Raw genomic sequence first — 19,423 nt, 5'->3', positions numbered from 1 at the left:
AGCGAAAATTGTTTCTTGTTTCAAGTTTTGACGATAAATAACGATTTCCTGAGTGGATTTGTTAGTTTATTTTTAAATTTTAATTAACATTAGAAGAGTTTATGAAATTGGGTTTGAAGTATTACATTGGAGAATATAAGCTGATTGTACTTAAAATTGGTTGTTTCATTTGCCGGCAATTATTTTACAATCGTTGCAATTTTTGGGCACGCACCATGAAGCCCACGATATTCGGCAGTGTAAGAAGATTTATCGTTTTAACAGCAATCGTTTTGTTTGTGCGAGTGTGTAAAATTATCATTGAGTTGTGCCGAAAACTTGCCGCCTCACTGGGGGCAACCATGGTTGCGATCGTTAGAGTGAAAAAATGGCAATGGGCGAAACTACGCTGTAAACGCTGCCGCAAAGTCCCCATGCAAAGAAACGTTGGATTCGCGGAGATGTTAACGTTATTGTTGCTCAAGTGGTTCACATCCTGTCTGTCTATGTGTGAGTTTGTGTGTGTGTGTGAATAAGCGAGAAACAGAACCCGTAACCGCTTCATGGCGAGTGGCCAAAAAGTCAAACTACTCAAGAATCCTTTTCTCTCTAGATTTCTTTCCCTCGCACGCGGGGCAACGCGGCAACAGGGATGGTGGGCGAGCGCCACTTTCCAGGTTCACGGTTTTCGAGGTACCGCGGTGCGGCAGTGCGCCATGGGGTTGTGGTTTTCCAATAAATTAAAAACTGCATCGGTAAGTTTGTGTGCGGAAAAATGAAAACAACGCGCGACTCTTAAAATGGCGGCACCGAGTTGCATCGAGTCAGCCGTTGATTTGTGCGCTGCAGTGGAGCCCAGTACTCGATGTTCCCGTGTGCACGTTCGATTCAGTCGATTAAGGAGACTGTCCGGAAAGGAGCCATGTGTGTGAGAGAGAGAGAGAGAGAAGGAAACAGAGCAAGAAAGAGAGAGAAGATGAAGGGAAGCCCGTGGGCTGCATAAATTGAATACCGGAAACACTTCCAACCTCGGGACGTCCCACGAAGCCCTTTGGCAGCGGATGTTGCACTTGGGCGGGTTAGAGCGAACGATAAATGGCGTCTCATCTCGGGACTGCTGGGCGCCTGTACCCGGCCAGTGTGAGACCGTTAAAAAACAGACACAAACATTCACATCGCCCGTCTAAACGATGAACCCTAAAAAATACTGACTCGCCATCTTCCTCCGGGAAGATACTTTCTTCCTTGTTCGGTGTGTGTGTGTGTGGCACGGCAAGCCCGACAATTCTCGCCAATCAACCGAATCGTTGAATGGGGCTGAAGGAGAACGTACGGTGCGGGAAGTGTGAGCTTGAAAATCGGCAAGTGCTGAAGCCGGAAAAATCAAATAAATAAATTTTCACTTCATGCACGTTTCATGCCCGGTCGCTTCCGGATGGTTTCGATTGGCTTTGATTCGAGAATTGGTATCAAGTAGTAGCGTACCCCGTGAATGTGGTTACCATCGTTGCTACTGCTTCCACAACACTCCGTGTGTGTGTGTGGAAAATAATTTTCCCCGCAGTCGCGTGAGGATGCGACAAAAAAAAAAACGAATCAAAAGGAAAAACCAAAATCCAAACCGAAAATGTGCAAAACATGGAGTGAGAAAGGATTGCCTCTTCGTAACATTATTTCCGTCCCCATTTTCATCGACCCATCGAATTTCACCGTCAACACGGTGCCGGAAAAGTCGTCAACGATGCAAAGAAAAAAAAAAAGACTCCCGCCAAAACGGGTTCACCGTTTACCGCTCCACTAATGGCTACACACCATCTCAGCGCGCGCGTGAACACGGGGTCATGTCAATTGCTTCGAATTGCCATTGGGGTAATAATATTTATGCAACATATTTTTGCCGGCTGGATTGTAATATTATGCTTCATTAAGTTTTATGCTAGCGTGTTGTCGGTGCTGCCGTTTGCTGCTACTCCACGTTTTGCACTCGTTCGGTGTTCCCCGTTCAGCTGCACCCCTTTAAATGGGTTTGATGACAGAATTCGGAGATGAAAATTGCTCCGAAAACGGTAGGAGCGACGGGGGGGAGGGCGTAGGGAACGTTTTGGGTGAAACGAACTCAAAAAGCTCCCCCCTCCCCAGGACGGTGATGGTTCATTCGCGTGTTCTTGTACTCGACTGAAGGAATGCGCGCACAGTGTATGCGTGAAGGTAATAGGATTGTAGCCAACCCTGCTGCCACCCAGGGAAAGCGAGCGTGCCGGGTGGTGAAGGTGTGAAAATGCTTCGTGACATGTTCGGCGATGATTAGGGACTGCACTCCCACAACACCGTCCGTCCGAGTGTGCGGCTTATCGTACTTCGCAAACACCATCGAATGATATTAAATTGATGTAAATTGTGATACATAAAAATTCGAAGCGTCAGGAAGTCAATACATTTGGCCAGCGCACTAGAAAGAAGCGCATCGGGGGGAGAGGGTTGGAAAATCGAAGACCGAAGAAGGCGAGAAAAACACAGCTTTTCAACACGCACCATTGGCTTTGTGCCAGTGGTGGGTACTGAGATGGAAGAATCGCTTTGTTTGGATCGTGCATTATTGGCTGCAAATCCACACCGCAAAGCGTGTTTTAAACTGAGAAATGGATTGGACGAGCCGTGGCCGTGGTGCTCCTGGAAGCTGACATAATTCATAGGAATGTTTAGTAATTTGTTTTCCGCTGTGTTATGATTGTGCGCTCTCTATATGAGTGTGTTGTGCAAACATTACAATTAGATTACGACAATGGATGGATAACATTATGTTAGTTTTAAATTTATTCTTTGCGTGGTAATTGGTTGAATTGTTGAATTGAAGTACGCTTCAGGTGTTCCCTAAATAAAACAAATATTTAATACTTCCATCAATAAAAAGGTTTGATTTATTAAAATTATAATTTATCCTGTTCATGCCTTACATATTAGACATCCCATTGTTGGGAAAGGACTTTATGAATTTTAAATTTTGAATAATTTGATAAATTTTCCACACAACCCTTGCTTACTACGTCACACTTTCATTTCGATTAACCAATATTTGATTTGAACGAATTCTTTAGAATTGAAAATGACTTCGTATTCACCGTACTTCAACCGTGTGCGTATTGGGGTGGAATAATTATACGGTAAACAGTTTACTGTGGAAGAAATTCAATCTATCATGGTTTCGTATGGGTGGCGATGCGAATGGGGTGGAATTTAAATTATACAAAATGATAAAACAAATACAACATATGGAGGGAATGTGAGAGGCTTGGGTGGCGAAGGATGATGGGGAGGTAGCCCTTGGGTTCAAAGTGTGCACGTAATTATAAATATTCAATTAGCGTTTTCCCACACACAAGAATGGTATGGAATAGATGGAACTGGGAATGGCAAAAGGGCGGGAGCAAATATATGAGATTTGATACAAAAAAGGACATGTTTTTTGGTCCAAATCACAACTGCTGGAAATGTTGGAACCTACAGTACACCTTAACAGAAGTTCCAAATCACAGACCACACACAATGTATCGCCGATATCAGTCCAATCATTTCGTCTATTAGCACTGTTTAATTGCTCGTAATGGGTTGGTCATTTTTGCCGGTGCGTAAATACTGCTGGACACGATATGCACGGCACACAGATGCGTTCATTAGCTTCCCATTAGATGGACGAGATCTTTTGGATCGGTCCATTTCTCCGCAAGCCTGTCCGCAATGTAATGGCGATGCTTTTGCCATCAGACGGACAGACGAACGGAGCGAGTTCGGAATGGCTTTAAGGGGTGGCGTGGGCTTTTGGGTCGATGGGACCCTACATTATGCAGTGTACCTTCCCAAAACGTACCATGCACACCGTGGGCACCCACATTGCGTACCGAACAGCGCACAATTATGGAACGGTTACGGGGGGGAGAGCGATGTTGCAATGGAGAAATAGAGCGAGTGGAAGTGTAAAAAGTGGCCACAAAAAAACGTAGAACGCTCTTTATTGACCGTAAGCCCTAAAATAGTGAAACGTACTGTGCCGGATCGTCGCGCGTCGTCAAGTGTATCTGCAGATGGTCTGGTTATGTCAATCAAGTAGAGTAGGTGGCTCATCATCGCCGTGGCTGTGAGTGCTTTCTTGTGAGTGATGAATCGGTTGTGTAAGCCGCATAATGGACGCCGCTTTGCCAAAATTGGGATCACTGACACCGAAGGGTTATCTTGGGACGTCTTTGGCAGCACCGTAACGACAACCCTCCCCGATGTTGAATGGCTTCGGTGTGAATCCATATGTGTGCGCGCTGTGGATGACGCGTGCAGGGGGGATAATGCTAGTGCGGCAAACATCACACGCAGAAGTTTCATTTGCATTCACAATTAAAGTACGGCGAGGCCGGTGCTGAATGATTGGCTAAGATCAGTTGATCAGATTGCGATTGCTCTGGGTAATTATTCCGAGCATTACCATTCCGGGTTAAAACGGTTTTTCCTGATGTATATTAAAATTGTCCTCTGGGTTATTTAGTGAAAGTAAATATAATTAAGCTGTTATCTTACTGCCATAAGCTGAAAAACTCTGCTTTGATTCTACGAGCATACGAGAAGCAAAATTGGAATAAATCGAGCTATTTACCTCAGGTTAGGTACGATTAGATTTCTGGTCGATTTTATATGACTTGACGTTCGCATTAATCGCTTTACGAGGGTTAGCGAACCTTGTTCGAGCACTCTTTGCTATCTATGGCTGAATGGTGCGTACAGTTTGTCATCAAAGAATCGTATCTTCTGACCGTACCTATTGGAATTGAATCCATTTTACAGTGATTGAAGGCTGGACAGAATATTTTTAAATATTTCATTAGCTCATCCTAAAATTGATAAAATATATTCCGATGAGTGATCTAATTACTTCAAGCTCTCACGAAGCGCACATACCACCTGCTCATCTTGTTTGCTCGTACAATCGATGCAAATTGACATCGATGGCAGTGCAGCATGAATGGGTCTTTATCCCAATTGACACCTTCCCACGATACGGAGGCACTGTTCGGGCTGTACAGCGCTCGTGTTCCAGTATTACTGCCAAAAATTCCCTCCCACCAGATGACATCACGGGGATGTTTCTCCCTTCGGTTCCCAACCGGGTACCGAACCCATGCAATCGCTGTTGCGAAACGGGGAAACTGGGACTTACCTTGGCTAATTGAATTACCACTCAAACCACTGGCGGCCGACAACGAGGACGGAGGTTGGAGCCGATCCTCCATTTCGCGCAACCGCGACGTCAAGCTCTGGGTGTGCAGGAACAGGAACAGTGTGCACGAGATTGCAATCAGTGCAACGAATTCGGCATATCTGGGGAAATGAAAGAGGCGGGTGAAATGGGTAAAAACAGGAGCAAAGATGAGTGAAGCTATAAATTGAGACGAATTCAGTTTAGCTGCGGTACATCATCATCATCAACATCGTGATTACGGTGTGTTCCAAATCCATCCCTCCCCCGGGTTTTAGGTTCGGGTTGGGGCAGAACCCGGTTTCTGGGGCAAAAGCTGTAACCGTCAGGCACAGGAGGACCCCTGACGTCTCCAGCAGACCGTACGCTAATGACAATAATGGGATGGAAAAACTAATAATCCTGCTCGTAGTCTAGGTTTGCAAGCGCGGCCGGTATGATGTACACCCGGACCACCAGCACACCAGGATGGTCGGAGGATAGTCCCGCGACCAGACCCCGCGGGATCCGCACCGCAGAGTGTGTCGGTTGAAGTGCTATTCGAGCGTTGTCAGTTGACGAATCGGAAGCAGACAAGCGTAGTCGCTTGGCACATTAAAAAAAAATAAACCAAGGGAAGCCAAAAAGGATGAATGTGATTCGCGAATGGCGATGAGGAAGCGAATGTGGTTAGTGGCAATTTTCTGATTAAATGAAATGTGTCGATGGATTACAAGCGCTGGTTCATTGACGTTCTCGCATGACTGGCGTGGCGTGGAGGTGTTTTACCGTGAGGTCGCGATCGAGGGATGGGTGCGCGTTCTAGCGTTTCTAGATTGAATTTGTTGGTCTGAAGTTAACAGCCCACTGGTGTCGCGTGGTAAATAGTGCCCGGTGCCTGTTGCGGGGGAGCATTGAGTTCGCCAAACCATTAAATGCGCTCCGAAGCGCAACGCTTTTAATTGGCTGATTAACAGTCATAATTTTGTGTTTTAGTGACAGTTTTGGGACGGATCGCGGACAGCTGTAACGATTGGTGGTAAAGCAATGACAGCAAATGTTCCCATTAAAATGTTAGCCACTGAGCTACCGGAAGTATGTGCCCGTTTGACAGATTGCAATTTCATGCTTAATGTGCTGGCAGAGAATTTCGTTTCCATTGCATTACGTTCGTTTTTGTAATGGTTACATGTGGTGGTAATACAAATTTTGAACCAAGAATTGTACTCTCCAATTTAAATTTAATATCGAAGGGAAAAACTAAGCTTTTTCCCAATATGTTTCCCAACTTATGGTTCGATACAGTCTTCGTGGAAAAAACAACTGGCATTGTAAATCGCTGTGACCTTCAAAATCGAGGGTGCTTGTAAGCAGGTTAAGGATCGGCTTAAGATTCTCTTAACCTTATTTTTACTGCTCTCCATTCATTTGCAACCCACGTTTCCAAACAGAGGGTGAAGGGTTGCACTTTCAATTCACATTTCCAATGGTTTTTGTGCAAAAATTCCGAAAGCCCCCCATTACCATCGGCTGACATTTATTAACCGGCACGTTAACTCCAAAGCCAACACCGACTAATTTGTGCTCCCACATAGTTAACCAGCTAGCGTGTAACTAGCCGGGATACGATTAGCTAATGATGATGTTCCCGCACGCTTTGCCGGTAAAGGTTTTGTTCTTTGTACAGTTTTTTGTTGTTGCTTTAGCTGTCGCCGCAGTAAAACATCTTTCGGCGCCCTCACTTTCAAGCTATAAATCTTACAGGCCGTTGTTGAGTGTGCGATTGTATCGTGCCGAGGAACATAAAACAACGCTTTGCTTTCATGCGACTCTTAAAATCTGACATCTTTTCGTCACCGTTGTGGAAGCGTCGCGGGATGCTTTCACTTTCCGGCCGGCACACGAGCGACCGGCGAGCGCTTTGAGGGTGGTGGGCGGAAAGGTTGCAAGCCGTGCCACCGTCGAATGTTATCTTTTTTTTGCCAGTGCGTGGAACAAGGCCGTTTTTTTGAGCGATCACGGGGCTGAATTTTGGTTTGGCGCAAGGTTTTGCGCATTCCATTCTGATGCTACCGTCACCGGATGGTGTAACACGGAGCGAATGGAAGAATTCGGGGAGCTCGCGGTGAAGCTGTGAACGTTAGAAGTGGCATCCCTTTCGAATCGGTCGCATATAAACGACCGTTAGATCATGTCAAGGTTGCCCCAGTTTAGGTATGGGTGTTTTTGTTCCGTGGGTTCACCGTGCAACAAAGCAACGATCATTTACGATCATTCCAGCGCATCGCCTTGGGGGGGAATGCATCTTCAGTCTTCAGCGTCCGTTAGCGCTGCTTGCACAATTGTGTGCCCTTCGCGAACGGTCGCACCACTTGTTTGTCTATTCTTGATTTTCCGGCTCATGGGAAAAGCGCGATCGAGCCGTCTTGTTTGCAGTCGTCCAAAAGGGAGCACCCAGCGACCAGCAACGACGGCTGAAGACCTTGGCAGATGTTCCCAGACATCGGTGGATGCGAAAAGACACACAGGCACACGATGCGATCTGTTTGGGGGGTTGGTTCGTTGCAATTGTTTCTGCTTGTAAAACAAGCGCCAATGGTCAATCTTACCGTTTCTGGACCCATTTCGAACGATATGCAGTGCGAAGGGTGGATGAAATTCTTAATTGAATTCCAAGCATTCATTAGGTCGGGTGGTATGGCTCACACTTGGGGGCACTGGTGTAAATTTCAAATAGCGGTAAGAAAAGTATGTCAGTGCCATTTTCCTAACATAATTGCGTAAAATGTGGAATCTGGATTAATAATCGCTTTTTTTTAATTCATTTAAAAATTGTTCTTAACAAAAGTACAAATAAAAGTTAAATAAGTAATTGTACAAAATACCCCGGAATTCCTCAAAATTCTAACACCTCACAAAATCCTTTAAAATAGTTAATTAAACATTCAGATAGTTCTCCCTTCAAAGAGCACGTTATTTCATTAAAATGTTCCGCATTGAATGGTTTTTACGTGGTGAGATTGGTTTGATCAAATTTCGCTCATTATCCCCATTAGCAGTAGCTTTAATGGAAGTTCCCAATCATTTGCCATCAGGCTACATGTTGCGGTTGACCAAAACAAACTACGCCTGCCACATCTTATCTGGATCTCGGTACTCTTTTCCCGCCCATTGAGCGAGAGGTGTAATGGTGTCCGGTGTGATGCAGACAAAGCGCAGCCAACCAGTTCTAATCTGATCGGAACCGATCGGTGAGCATAAATAATTCCACCCGCGATTGTGTACTACATGACATGGTCATGAAGCTTGCATCAGATTTGTCGGCTCGTGCCGGTTTGGCCGAAGGGTCTGGTGGAGATGGGTTTGGGGCAGGCGAGCACCCTGATGCACGGCGTGCTTAATTTTGTGCAACCATCGGCATAGCAGATGGCGCATGTACCCAGCACAAATGGGCCTGTAATTTGCCATTACCGTTAAACGGTACCGTGTCGGCGTGATGCTACAATCCGACCGTACATCTTGCGCTCGATGTCTGGTAGGTTGAGTCGGTAGGTGCAGGCATGCAGTTTTTCTTTCGGGAGGGGGCCATTGTTGGTTATTCCGGGTGAATAGTACGGGAAAGATGGGTACGCTTGGTGCCTCGCACCACCGTTACGTGTGGGAATGTGCGAAGAAGGAGGAAGTTTTACAACTCAATCCGCCTATAACGTGAGCAGTGTAATGAGCTTTGCCGGGCAACATTGGAATGGAATGCATTTCTTAGTTACAGATTTGTTTGGTGATTGTTAAAATTCTGTACATGTTTGTTATTGATCAAATCGCACCGTTTGCACATACTTACGGAAGTTCGAAAGTCGTGTACTGTTAAAGATGAAAACTTTGCACGCAGCATCAAAGCATCGTTCTAGTACGGGAAAGATATTTATTTCCCAAGTAAAAAAAGCCGGCACGGTAGCATCATTATCTCAACATTCGGAAGGTTAGTATGAAGCGCAAAAGTTGTGCAAAGTGTTTTGAACGGCGAAAGCATAAAAGAACTCCTAGTGAGTTTTTTCCTTTTCTTTGTATAAATTGTCCAAAGTACTTGACGCTTGTACTTGGATCCTATTATCATGCCTCTAGGGCAGTTTGTTGTTGTGAAGGTTTGGAAAAATAAAATAGAAAAAGAGAAGCTTAGGGAGCGTTTGTAGTTTTTTTTGCGTGTGTGTCTGTGGAGGGAGTTGGTTTTTGTTGTTGGTCAAAGTTTATTTCTTTAATTATCTGTAAGCGGCTTTTCTATCGAAAAACTGCGTTTGAGTCAAGCAAAAGGGAACATGGCTGATGAATTTTGCTTATTTTTTCGTCATTTGCTTTACAGACATTTAATCAGAACAAACTTTTTGTGTAATATAATGATACTTCTGTCAACATGATCAATAATATTGGTGAACGTTAGGCAAATACATCGAAACGTTAGAGTTTTGATAGAACTCTTTTTAAAAATATATAACGTTTCAGCTTATTAAAATGTCAAATGAGCTTGTTGAAAAAGTGATAGTTATAAATCAATTATAACACATCGCTCTAGTCGTAATTCACACTACAGTTGAGTGAATTGAACATGTGTTCACAGGTGCAATAATTAGAGTGGTAGTGGTACTACGAACGATACCACCATGGAAACATCCTTGTTCCACTTCAGGATCTTTGTGCACTTTCATTCCCTTTTTTTTCTCCGATGGATCTCAAAACTAGGACAACTACGATTGTGTTCTGACACCTCTCTAGCATGCGTGGTGAAAATGTGCGAGAGTGAGATGGGCCTCGGGACATCAGCACACATCGCTACCGGAGAATGATGCCGGGGTATATGCATGAGCTGGCTAAACTAACTCCCGCGAGGGATTACAGGTAACAGCGGTCTGGCGTTACTGGAGAGTGGCGAAAAATAGCGGATTATGACAGTTGCTCCCGTTGGAAGTCGCGATGATGGCGGTGTTGCAGTCATAATTTTAATGAACTCTGAACTTTTGCACCGACGGATTGCGGGGCAGCTGTCAACCGAGCAGCCGTTTGGGGTGCTCCAAGAACGGGAGAGAGTCGGGTGGTAAAAGAAGCATTGTTTGAGAAGTTCTTGCAGCGTTCAAAGCAGTGGTGACAAAAAAAAGGAAGCTTTCTGGAACCCTCTTCCCTATTGTGTGTGCCGAGAGATTCGAGCAAGCACTGCACTGGCGCTTTGTTGTGTTTCGTTTCACTCTTTAAGGCGCTGTACTTAGCGAGGCTAAACGATTCCAGTCTGAGTGAACAACCTGGTTTCTGCAAAATCTGCATGGTGCACACAGTGAGATGCTCACTAGCACCCCTTTTTGCTGTCCCTCACTGGGACTGCTGGAATTGCGCGAGGCATTTTTCACGCGTGAGGTGTAAGAGTGTATGGGATTAAGCTAAAACAAAAAATAAGTTTGAGTAGTAAAGTGAGTGTATATGCGAAGCTGATAATCCTACTTCATCATCAACAGTTTGCCACTTGCCTGCGATACGCGGAGACTTTTCATATGCGTTCCGGGTGTTGCACTGTTTAACGAGAACGGCAGAATTTGTTGAAACAAGAAAGAAAAAACGGATATCAAAGGCAACTGGTTGCCGTGGAGTGCTTACATCTGTTAGGAATTGTTGCTGCTTCCTTACCCGACCCTAATTGCTCATATGCACTTTGTTTAACATGCTCTTGCGAAGCACATATTTTGCCCTATTTGTAAAGTCTTAGTATTGTGCATGGTACTATACATTTCTCTGCCATTTAACGTATTGCATAGTTTGTTACTTAATGCCGGGTGGATTATTTTGAAAATAAGTATAACTCGTCTTTATTGAAGTTAACCATTCCGTAACTAATAAATGAAGAGACATTTAGGACGAATCTACCACCATCAGATTGAAGTAACTTTTCGTTACATAACGCGTGTCCAGACTCCCCCCCCCCCCCCGTGTGTCCTTGAGACAGTTTGTCGCGCACAATTAAATAATTTCCCACATTTTCCCACCCTTGGCATAATAGGTTGGTAACTTTGGTGGTACATTTTCAATACCGCAAAGTTTATTAGCCTTTCTATGGCTTTCCGTTCATGCTCCCCTTTGTGACGCTGGTCTAAGCACGGGCAAAAGGTGTTAATTCTCATCGGTTGTTTTTTTTCTCCGTTTCTACGCTCCGAATCAAATTGTTTTACTTTGTGCACTTTATTGTTGTTGTTGATTATCGTACTCACAATGAGTGACTAATGGAGTGATATCTTAGGCGGTGGCGACCTTACTGGGTGTATACATTTTCTCACCCCTTTTTGTTTGCTGAACGGAGCGCAGCTAAATTGTTTTGTGGTTTTTCATTTTCCGAACGAACAAAGCGACCACAGCTGTGCCGGCGTTCGGTGTAAAAATATGATTATTGACTGAAGGTTGGGAGGTTTTGAGAACAGGTTGTCAGAATCAGAGGTTTGGTTTAGAAGATGTTTGAAATGTCCTTGCTAATTTTTTGGGGCTTTTTCTTATTCACGTTTTTGTACAGTCTTTGTTGACATTGGCCTAACTTAGGTCCAACATCTCTAGTGGGTTTACGGTATGTTAGATAAATTATCTGCAACCTGATCACATCAGTCGTTTCTATTGAGGATCTTGCTGGACGACTCTAGTCTGATGATACATAATTTTGAACTCGAAAAGCAAACAGCAAAGAAGTTCTTTGATGGAGTACCGGATGGAGTTTTGTAGCATATTTTGAGACAACAATAGAGCACACTACTAAAGCCTTAAGTACGGTTGTGGAAACACTTCTAAAGTGCCTGTATCCTCTGCTTACAGCGACATCGATTGTTCGGCCCCGAACTTGGAAGAAATCGAGTCGATTAACAAACACGATATTAGCATGTTTACTCTCCGGTCGGAAATCCTAAGATCGTCATCCAGTAATCCGTAATTCCCGGGGAAAGAAAAACAATGTTTCGAGAAAAGCTTCACACCAAAAGCGCACGGTGGACGCGCCGGTGGAAATAATGCCACCGCCGGCCTTTCCATGCCCACCCCATCATTGCTTCCTGTCAAGTTAATTCTGATTGCGGCGCACAGCATCACGTAAACCTCTAGCGTAAACCCACCTGACCTTAGGCCTTAAATTCCCAGCGCCAACCGGGAGACCGAATCAGACTGAAACCGACACCAATTGACACCGGAACGTAAGACCCACGCGCGTTCGGTTTGGCCGTAGTCGTCGTCGTCGTCGTCCTGCTAGTCCTCGGCTAGTCCAATTAAACTTTGAAATTGTGTTGTTTAATTTCATTATCTTGATTTAAAATCAAGCTGCAAAGTTTGGGCGGCCCATTTGAGCGGCGAAGCGTGCTGTTTATTCTTCCGTTTTCGACCAGACATCGCGTCGCCCGGGCTCCCGTTTTGCCAGTCCCCCACGCCTGTCCCCCGGGGACGCCCAGTTACCTCGGGAGTGTTTTTTTTTTCGCCCGGCATGTACGCGAATCCGCGATGCTTTTGTCACTACGCACCCGGGGCACAGTACGCTACGCGACGATGGAAAGCGACTGGTTTGATAAGTAGGTTTTCAGTTTTCGGAAACAGTTTTCTCACTTTTCGTCACCAGATTGTTGTGATTGTACGATTTCAGAAGGAGGTTTCGTTTTCCTCACGCCCCTGGTTATGGCGCTACGATATAATCTGCATCTTTGGTGGAGTGTTTCGCTTTCTTTGCGATGCGGACGCTCTATCGTGCACCATCTTGGACCGTCTATCTGCTATCTGTGTGCTCCGTGCGCTCAGTGCTATCCCGACCAGCCCACCACCGGATGACAGATTTTAATGAGTTTGGCTTTGCTGAATGAGGAAAACATTCGTTTGTCGCGGCATTGTCCTGGCGGTTGCCTGGTTTGCCAACCCCTTACGGTTCTTTTGTGTGCCCGCTTCTTCCGCTTCAGACCACCGACGAACTGGCACTCGGGTAGCGTTTTTGTGTTGTGGCAGAAGTCGGAGTCATCCCATCGAGCTACGGTTCGTTATTCAGGTCAGTACGGTGCGCGAAAGCAGCTGCGGGAAGAACCTTCTAGAAGGTGATAAATTTTCACCCAGTGAACCGGTTTGCCGGCGATTGTACCACCTGGGAGGTCGCGCGAGAAGCCTTGCGGGGGAGCGGTATGATGAAAGATGCTTCCTAATGCTACGATCGACCACGAATCATGCTGCAAGACGCGATGCCCCCCCCCCCCCCCCCCAGAAGCTGCTCGTCTATTCACGGGCACAAGGCATAGCCGCAGGCAGAAACTTTTCCACCAAGAACCCGTCGGCTTTTGTCGGTTTCTCGGATGACGGGTTGCACAGATTTGGCACGCAGTTTTGTGACGCGAGTTGGGCGCGCGTGTGTCTGGCGGGAGGGTTTTTGTTAATTTGAAGTTTTGCCTGGCGCAGCGAGAAGGTGCATGGGACGAGGCGGCCACACACGACCGGGTACGAAGATGTTCGCGAACTTGCTGTCAGTTGCGGATTTTCACCAGCTTTCCGAAGGGTGGTTACTATTGTTCCACCAGCGAAGATTCGCTTACCTTTACCGCCGCTTCGTACACAATCCACGCATTTGGAACGCTTCGGAACCGAAGCATTCGCGCACCCGTTTGTCGTGCAAAGCGGATAAAGAATGGCATTTTCTCCCTTGTGCTCAAAAGGACAAAAGCTATGCCCGGATGCACCAACTTTTCGGAGCGTAGAAATGCAATGGATGCAAATTTCACACCGCAGCTGTCGGTGGGCGGGCACCGGTTGCAACATGCGCCACCGTGTCAGTGGGTTTTTGGGAGGGCGCGTGTTCGCGGCATGTCGCAGGGATGGCAAAGTTTTTGCATCGGTAGTGTTATCGGTTATTACATTGGGTGAAATGGTTTATCATTTCAAAGTTAGATTAGGGCAAGTTGGTGTGCGGTTGCTTAGAGTTTGGCACGAGTCGCGTGGGAAGCTTCGGGCGAGGGCAGGCTAATGGTGACCTTTATGATGATTGCCGCACGCTTCGAAGGGCTTAATTTGTAATGCAACCCCCGTTGACAACGAGTGGTGTGCTGATGAGTGTTAACACGTTCAAAAGTTTGCTCGAGACATGGTGATGCGGGAATAGGTTGGGAGATGACGGCATCGCCGGTTATGATGCATGGTTATGATCGTATGCATAGAATTGTTTCTGTACTATCAAAATGCTAATTTTATTGGTGTTATTTTTTATGGGTTTGGTGTGTCTTTTATTGCGGAAAAGTTGTAGTCTCTGCATAGTTCTATTGTGAGGACATTGATTTAATTTTGTTTTGAAGTTTAATATGCAGCTAATCCAAAAAATGAAACTCTCAAAATTATTGTACTAGAGGTATCTAAGGTAAGTTCTCCAGGACCAGGGCAGTTTTTCTTAACTTTTTGCCTGAGTGTACCAGGAACTTCAATTGCCTCGAACGTTAAAAATGTTGCATGATAACATTTGGTAGAATAAATATATAAGAAAAAGATACATTTTCTATTGAATTGCGAATTAGCTGACAAGTCAGTGCCGCGAAAAGGATGACTCTTCAAAAGCATTATGAGCTCGTCAGCCCTTCCAGTCTTAAACCTCTAGTTTGTGCTATCGTACAAGTCAGTTTTAGAATTCAATAGCATATTTTTTTGGCAGCATAAATACCAACGCAGCAATACAGAATAGACTAGCTTGAATCAATTCAAAGAAAATTCATACATATTTTTTCTTATCGTTTGCCTTGGTCTCGTGAATGTGACCTATCTCTCTTACCAATCCAGGTGTATTCTTTATGGACTAGAATCTCTTGAACATAGACGAATTGCGGGACGTTGCATGTGCATTCTAGAACAAATCAACTTTCAGATCCTTAGTAGGAACATCAATTCAGGGAAAATGTTTGTCGTGGAATTCAGATCCACTGAATTGAGCTCTAATGATCAACTTTAAAAAATAGTACTTTCGTATTGCTCTCCAAGCAACTCCATCGATCTCAATAATAATCCTAAGTTAAACTTGCGTAGCACAATTCAAGGAATGAGAATCATTGTTATAGAAGTTTATCTGTTAACAAGTTCACTACCGTAACGTTATTTGGATTATTGTTATTGGGTTATTTGGGCCACATTAAGTTAGATAACGTTTATAATTATAATAAAATAAATAATATTTCCTGTGTACTAAACTTTTTCAAACAATGGACAAAATTTGCGAAAATAGAAGCATTGAGCGTCGTCATCTGTACTAAATGGTTCTAGGAAACATAAATGTTAGGAAAACGTTCGATCGTACTGCTTACTGGGAAAGTTCATGCCATTTTTCCCCACGAATATGGTACCAGCTGGTCACTTCTTTCGGTAGGGTCACGGTCAGGAATAAAAATCAAAACTCCTCTCACTTTCACCCGCACCTGATAAGCAACCATGTGTGGTGGGAGAAAATGAAAGTTCTCGCATCCTGCGCATGGAAAATCGTAATCGAAACCCTATCGAATTAGGGCCACACCGCTGAACTATTTCTTTTCGGCCCGTGCATCAGGTGTCTCGATGATGATGCTAACCGTTAATCAATCATGGATGGCCGTGCCCGTGGATGTGTTACAGAATGGGTGCACCCGGAGCGGGTGTAAGGGGGTTTCCACGCCTGACCACGCGAAAGGAAGGCAAAAGTTTTCTACGCCAGTGAATGGGGTGGAAGGAAAAAGGAAAAACATAGTTGTGCCGCTTCCGCGTGCACAATTATTGTCATTAGTTTGATTAGCCACGATCACAGCTGCCTGGTGCTGTAACATCCTGAAGGATAGCGAAAGTGGACATTGTACTGAGGGAAAGTTGGTCGTGTTCTGGTTTGCTCGGTGTCGGTAGGTTAAGCCCTCAAACTGTCAATTAGATTAGACCCGGGTGCCGGTCGTGCCGTGCCTGGTTTGAAGTGTTGGCTTAAGGAAATGATAAGCTTAAAAGCATCGAGGGCACCTGCAAAGGCCCAGGCCGGTGGAAAATAAGAGTTGACCTGTTTTCTGTTTTTCCTTTTTAATGAGTGGCGTACGGGTCCTGGGGCACGCTTTGCTGTCAAACCACTATTACTATCGATGAAAGACAAGCTCCCCCGGTTTGGCCAGGTTTAGCGCTACAGGCGTAATCGTCTCGTTACGGGAGTCCAGTTAAGCAGCGACTGGGCTCGATCAAGAACTGGTTTACTTGTCTCGCTCGGTGATTCTTGTGGCGTTGCATTACACCGTGACGTGTAATGGCATTGCACCGAGGGAAAGTGGGACCCTCCCCCTCTCACCCGGTTGGTGGGTGAGTATGTACCGGTTGCGTTTCAAAGGAGAACTAGGTCAGAAGAGATCGCTTTTCGGTCGTGCCGATCTTGATTCCTGCCGGTGTGGGGATAACTTTTCGAAGTGCAAGGAATAAATTGCATATCGAGTCAATAAAAGATCCCTCCCTTTCCAATGCAACTGTTCCACAGTGAAAGAACCGGTAAAGCGGTCTTCAGCAACCACAAATTGTGACACATTATCGTGCACTTTGGGTATGATGGTCGGACATTAATGTGAGCTGTGCGGGTGTATGGCAACCAGATGATTTAGCGGACCGTATCGCAATGAATGCGTCTAATTGAGTTTTATTGTGAGGGAGTCCATCGAGTCCAGGGCCCGGGCACCAATTGGCCGAATGTCGAGTGTGGTGTGTGCGTGCGGCCCTGTACCGCTGTACGGTGTATGTGAACCGGGCGAGGGCTTAAATTTCATTTGGCCAACGTTGCACTCGTTATCGGTCACCGTTGTATGGTTTTCGGTTTCGAGGTACCGTGCAGGCACCGGTTCGCTCATGCGACCCTGACGGAGCATAATAATCATCGCTTAAGTGATGCAATTGCAGTATTGCGGAGCAAAATTTTAAAACGTTCCCAGCCGGTAGATCCAAGTAGATCCCTGAAAAACCGGTACCGGTAGGGGCCGGTTGGTTGCTGAAGGTCGGGTCGGTTGCGCTGCCAAAAATTGTACGGTAGCTTTCGCTCTCGTTCCATTAACGTTTCCAACCGCCGGCTCCCGGTCTCCATTTGCCAAATGTCCGATGCAACCGTCGCAAAGGGGATGAATCGCCCTTCTTTTCGGGCCTTGTGGTACGGTTTGGCATTCGCACTGGTCCGAACTGGTTGCATTTGCAGGTGCGAAAATACAGTAGACCGTGAGCGCATATGTCCAGCCGACGATTTGTGCTGAATTGCGAAGCGGGATATGCTGTGTGCGGAACGCCTGCCGGTCTGTGCGTGATTGTGGTTTTGATTGATTTTCATACCGATCAGTGCGCTTCACAACGGGATGGATCGGTGCCAACTGGTACCAACTGGGTTTTGGGGTTTTCGCGGCTTATTGGGCGGCAGCACATCTGTCACTGCCTGTACACAGTGCAAAGCGCTTTCGTCAGTATGTGGGGTTATGTTGAGGGGAATGTTCATGAAAATGTTTTCCCTCAAATGTGGGCTAACTTCATTAGTTGTTAAAAAGGGAATATGAAGTGGGTCGCATCGTGAACCTTTCGCCAAACAGTGAACGGAATGGCATGCTGTGCACCAAGGAAAGTACAATTTTCATAACAAATTAAGAACAGTCTAGGGTTGTTTAGTACGTTTCAAGCTTCTTTAGTAAAAGTGTAGCACTCCATTATGTCTAATTTTAAATCATTGCTACCGGTTATTTGTTAAGATAGCCTTTACTGGAATTTAGAGTGCTTATAAGGACGACCTTAGATTATCAAATGAACTTTAGAGTTTGATTCTTTGGTCAGAAGTTTTGAGTGTAAGTATACAAGTAATATAAAGATAAAGCTCATATATAGTAAAAACACTTTAACTCCATCTTAACATATCATTCTTTATACCACTTTAAATTCACAAAGAATATATCTCTGATGAAATAGAAAAAGCCCATTTTTTTTGTTTAAAACGACATTCTCGCAATGCGTTCTCATTTGTACAACATAACTTTTCATGGTTTCGAACGACTCTCTTGTGATCTCACCCAAACCGTAACACAATGTGATCAGACAGGTGAGAAGGTACTTCATTCGAACGTGTCGTATCTCAATTCTATCCTGCTTGACGTGAGAGTTAGTAAAGTGGATGGTTGTTATAAAATCTAGCCAATGTGTTCCTGTCAGTTTAAAAAATCCGACAACCCATTGTGTGGTACTAATTGCCGTCCACTTCTGGCCACTAATCCACATCAAAATCGATCTCCCTTCCATGACGGGGTTAGTCTGTTTGCATGAATCGCTGTCATTTTTGCAGCATGTAGGTCTCAAACCCCCCCTTTGGCAGTGAGAAGGGAGTGTGATTTTGTTGTATTATCCAGTTCCTTTCGAGTATCATCACTCAATTAATAATGTTGATCGTTCAATATCGAGCACCACAATCACAATAACGCTTGCTTCCGTATTGAGTGTGGATTTAATGTAGTTTGGTTTTGCTTTTCTGATTTTTTTTTCCTATCTTTCACACATGGGGTTGAGATGAGAAAAGAGGGTGAAAAACTGGTCCACCACTACCGCCACGGTACGACAACAAACGTGTTAAACGCAGCCATTTACCCTAAGCAACATTTCACATAAACATTGGCTGCGGTGCAGGGGGGTTGGGAGCGGGTCCAGTTTGTCGCATTGATTGAACCATTGGAGCATCACAGTGCCAGACACACCTTCCAGCCCACCTTTCACACTCCTTCCGACAGGCAGGTTGGCGGACAGTAGCTGTAAGCTGTTTTAGGATGAGTGTGTTACGCGTACGGTCACAGTTCCAGTATGGTTCAGCAACGAACGGGCAAAGTTTATTGAACCGAACAGCGGGGCGTGATGGTGCATCGATGCATTGCGAGGCGTGACGTCTGGCGCGCGCTCCTGCATTCCGGTGTGCTGCAACGCGATGCAATCGGATAGCACTGGCGGCAGTCAACCGGCGGCCACTTGACACGTTGTGCAATTTTTTTTTGCTGTTTTGCTAGACGTGTTTCTCTCCCTTTACAGTTTGTTTACCCGGACGGAAATGATTGCGAGGAATTCTGTTTTTTTGCTATCATCAATAGACATCAAAACGAATCGAATTGAACGAAGGCAAAACAATTGCCTTGTAGAGCATTAACTTGCATTGAGCCACGACTATTGAAGATCTGGTTGTGAACAAAAAAACTATTCCAAAAACTAAAC

At 45.3% G+C, this 19,423-nt stretch overlaps 1 protein-coding gene across 1 annotated transcript in view; it reads right to left on the bottom strand.

Annotated features, from left to right (window-relative positions):
* The window catches only part of LOC128716380 (heparan sulfate 2-O-sulfotransferase pipe), a 111,950-nt gene that overhangs the window by 36,993 nt on the left and 55,534 nt on the right, over positions 1–19,423 (bottom strand). Inside the window, exon 2 of the mRNA XM_053811300.1 lies at positions 5,180–5,340. Coding sequence (XP_053667275.1) covers positions 5,180–5,340 — 161 coding nt within the window. The remainder of the gene's footprint in view (positions 1–5,179; positions 5,341–19,423) is intronic.

The sequence above is a fragment of the Anopheles marshallii genome, chromosome 3 (genome assembly GCF_943734725.1).
Source record: "Anopheles marshallii chromosome 3, idAnoMarsDA_429_01, whole genome shotgun sequence".
NCBI classification, from domain to species: domain Eukaryota; kingdom Metazoa; phylum Arthropoda; class Insecta; order Diptera; family Culicidae; genus Anopheles; species Anopheles marshallii.
Note: the sequence above shows the minus strand (reverse complement) of the source record. Positions and strands in the feature narration are given on the sequence as shown.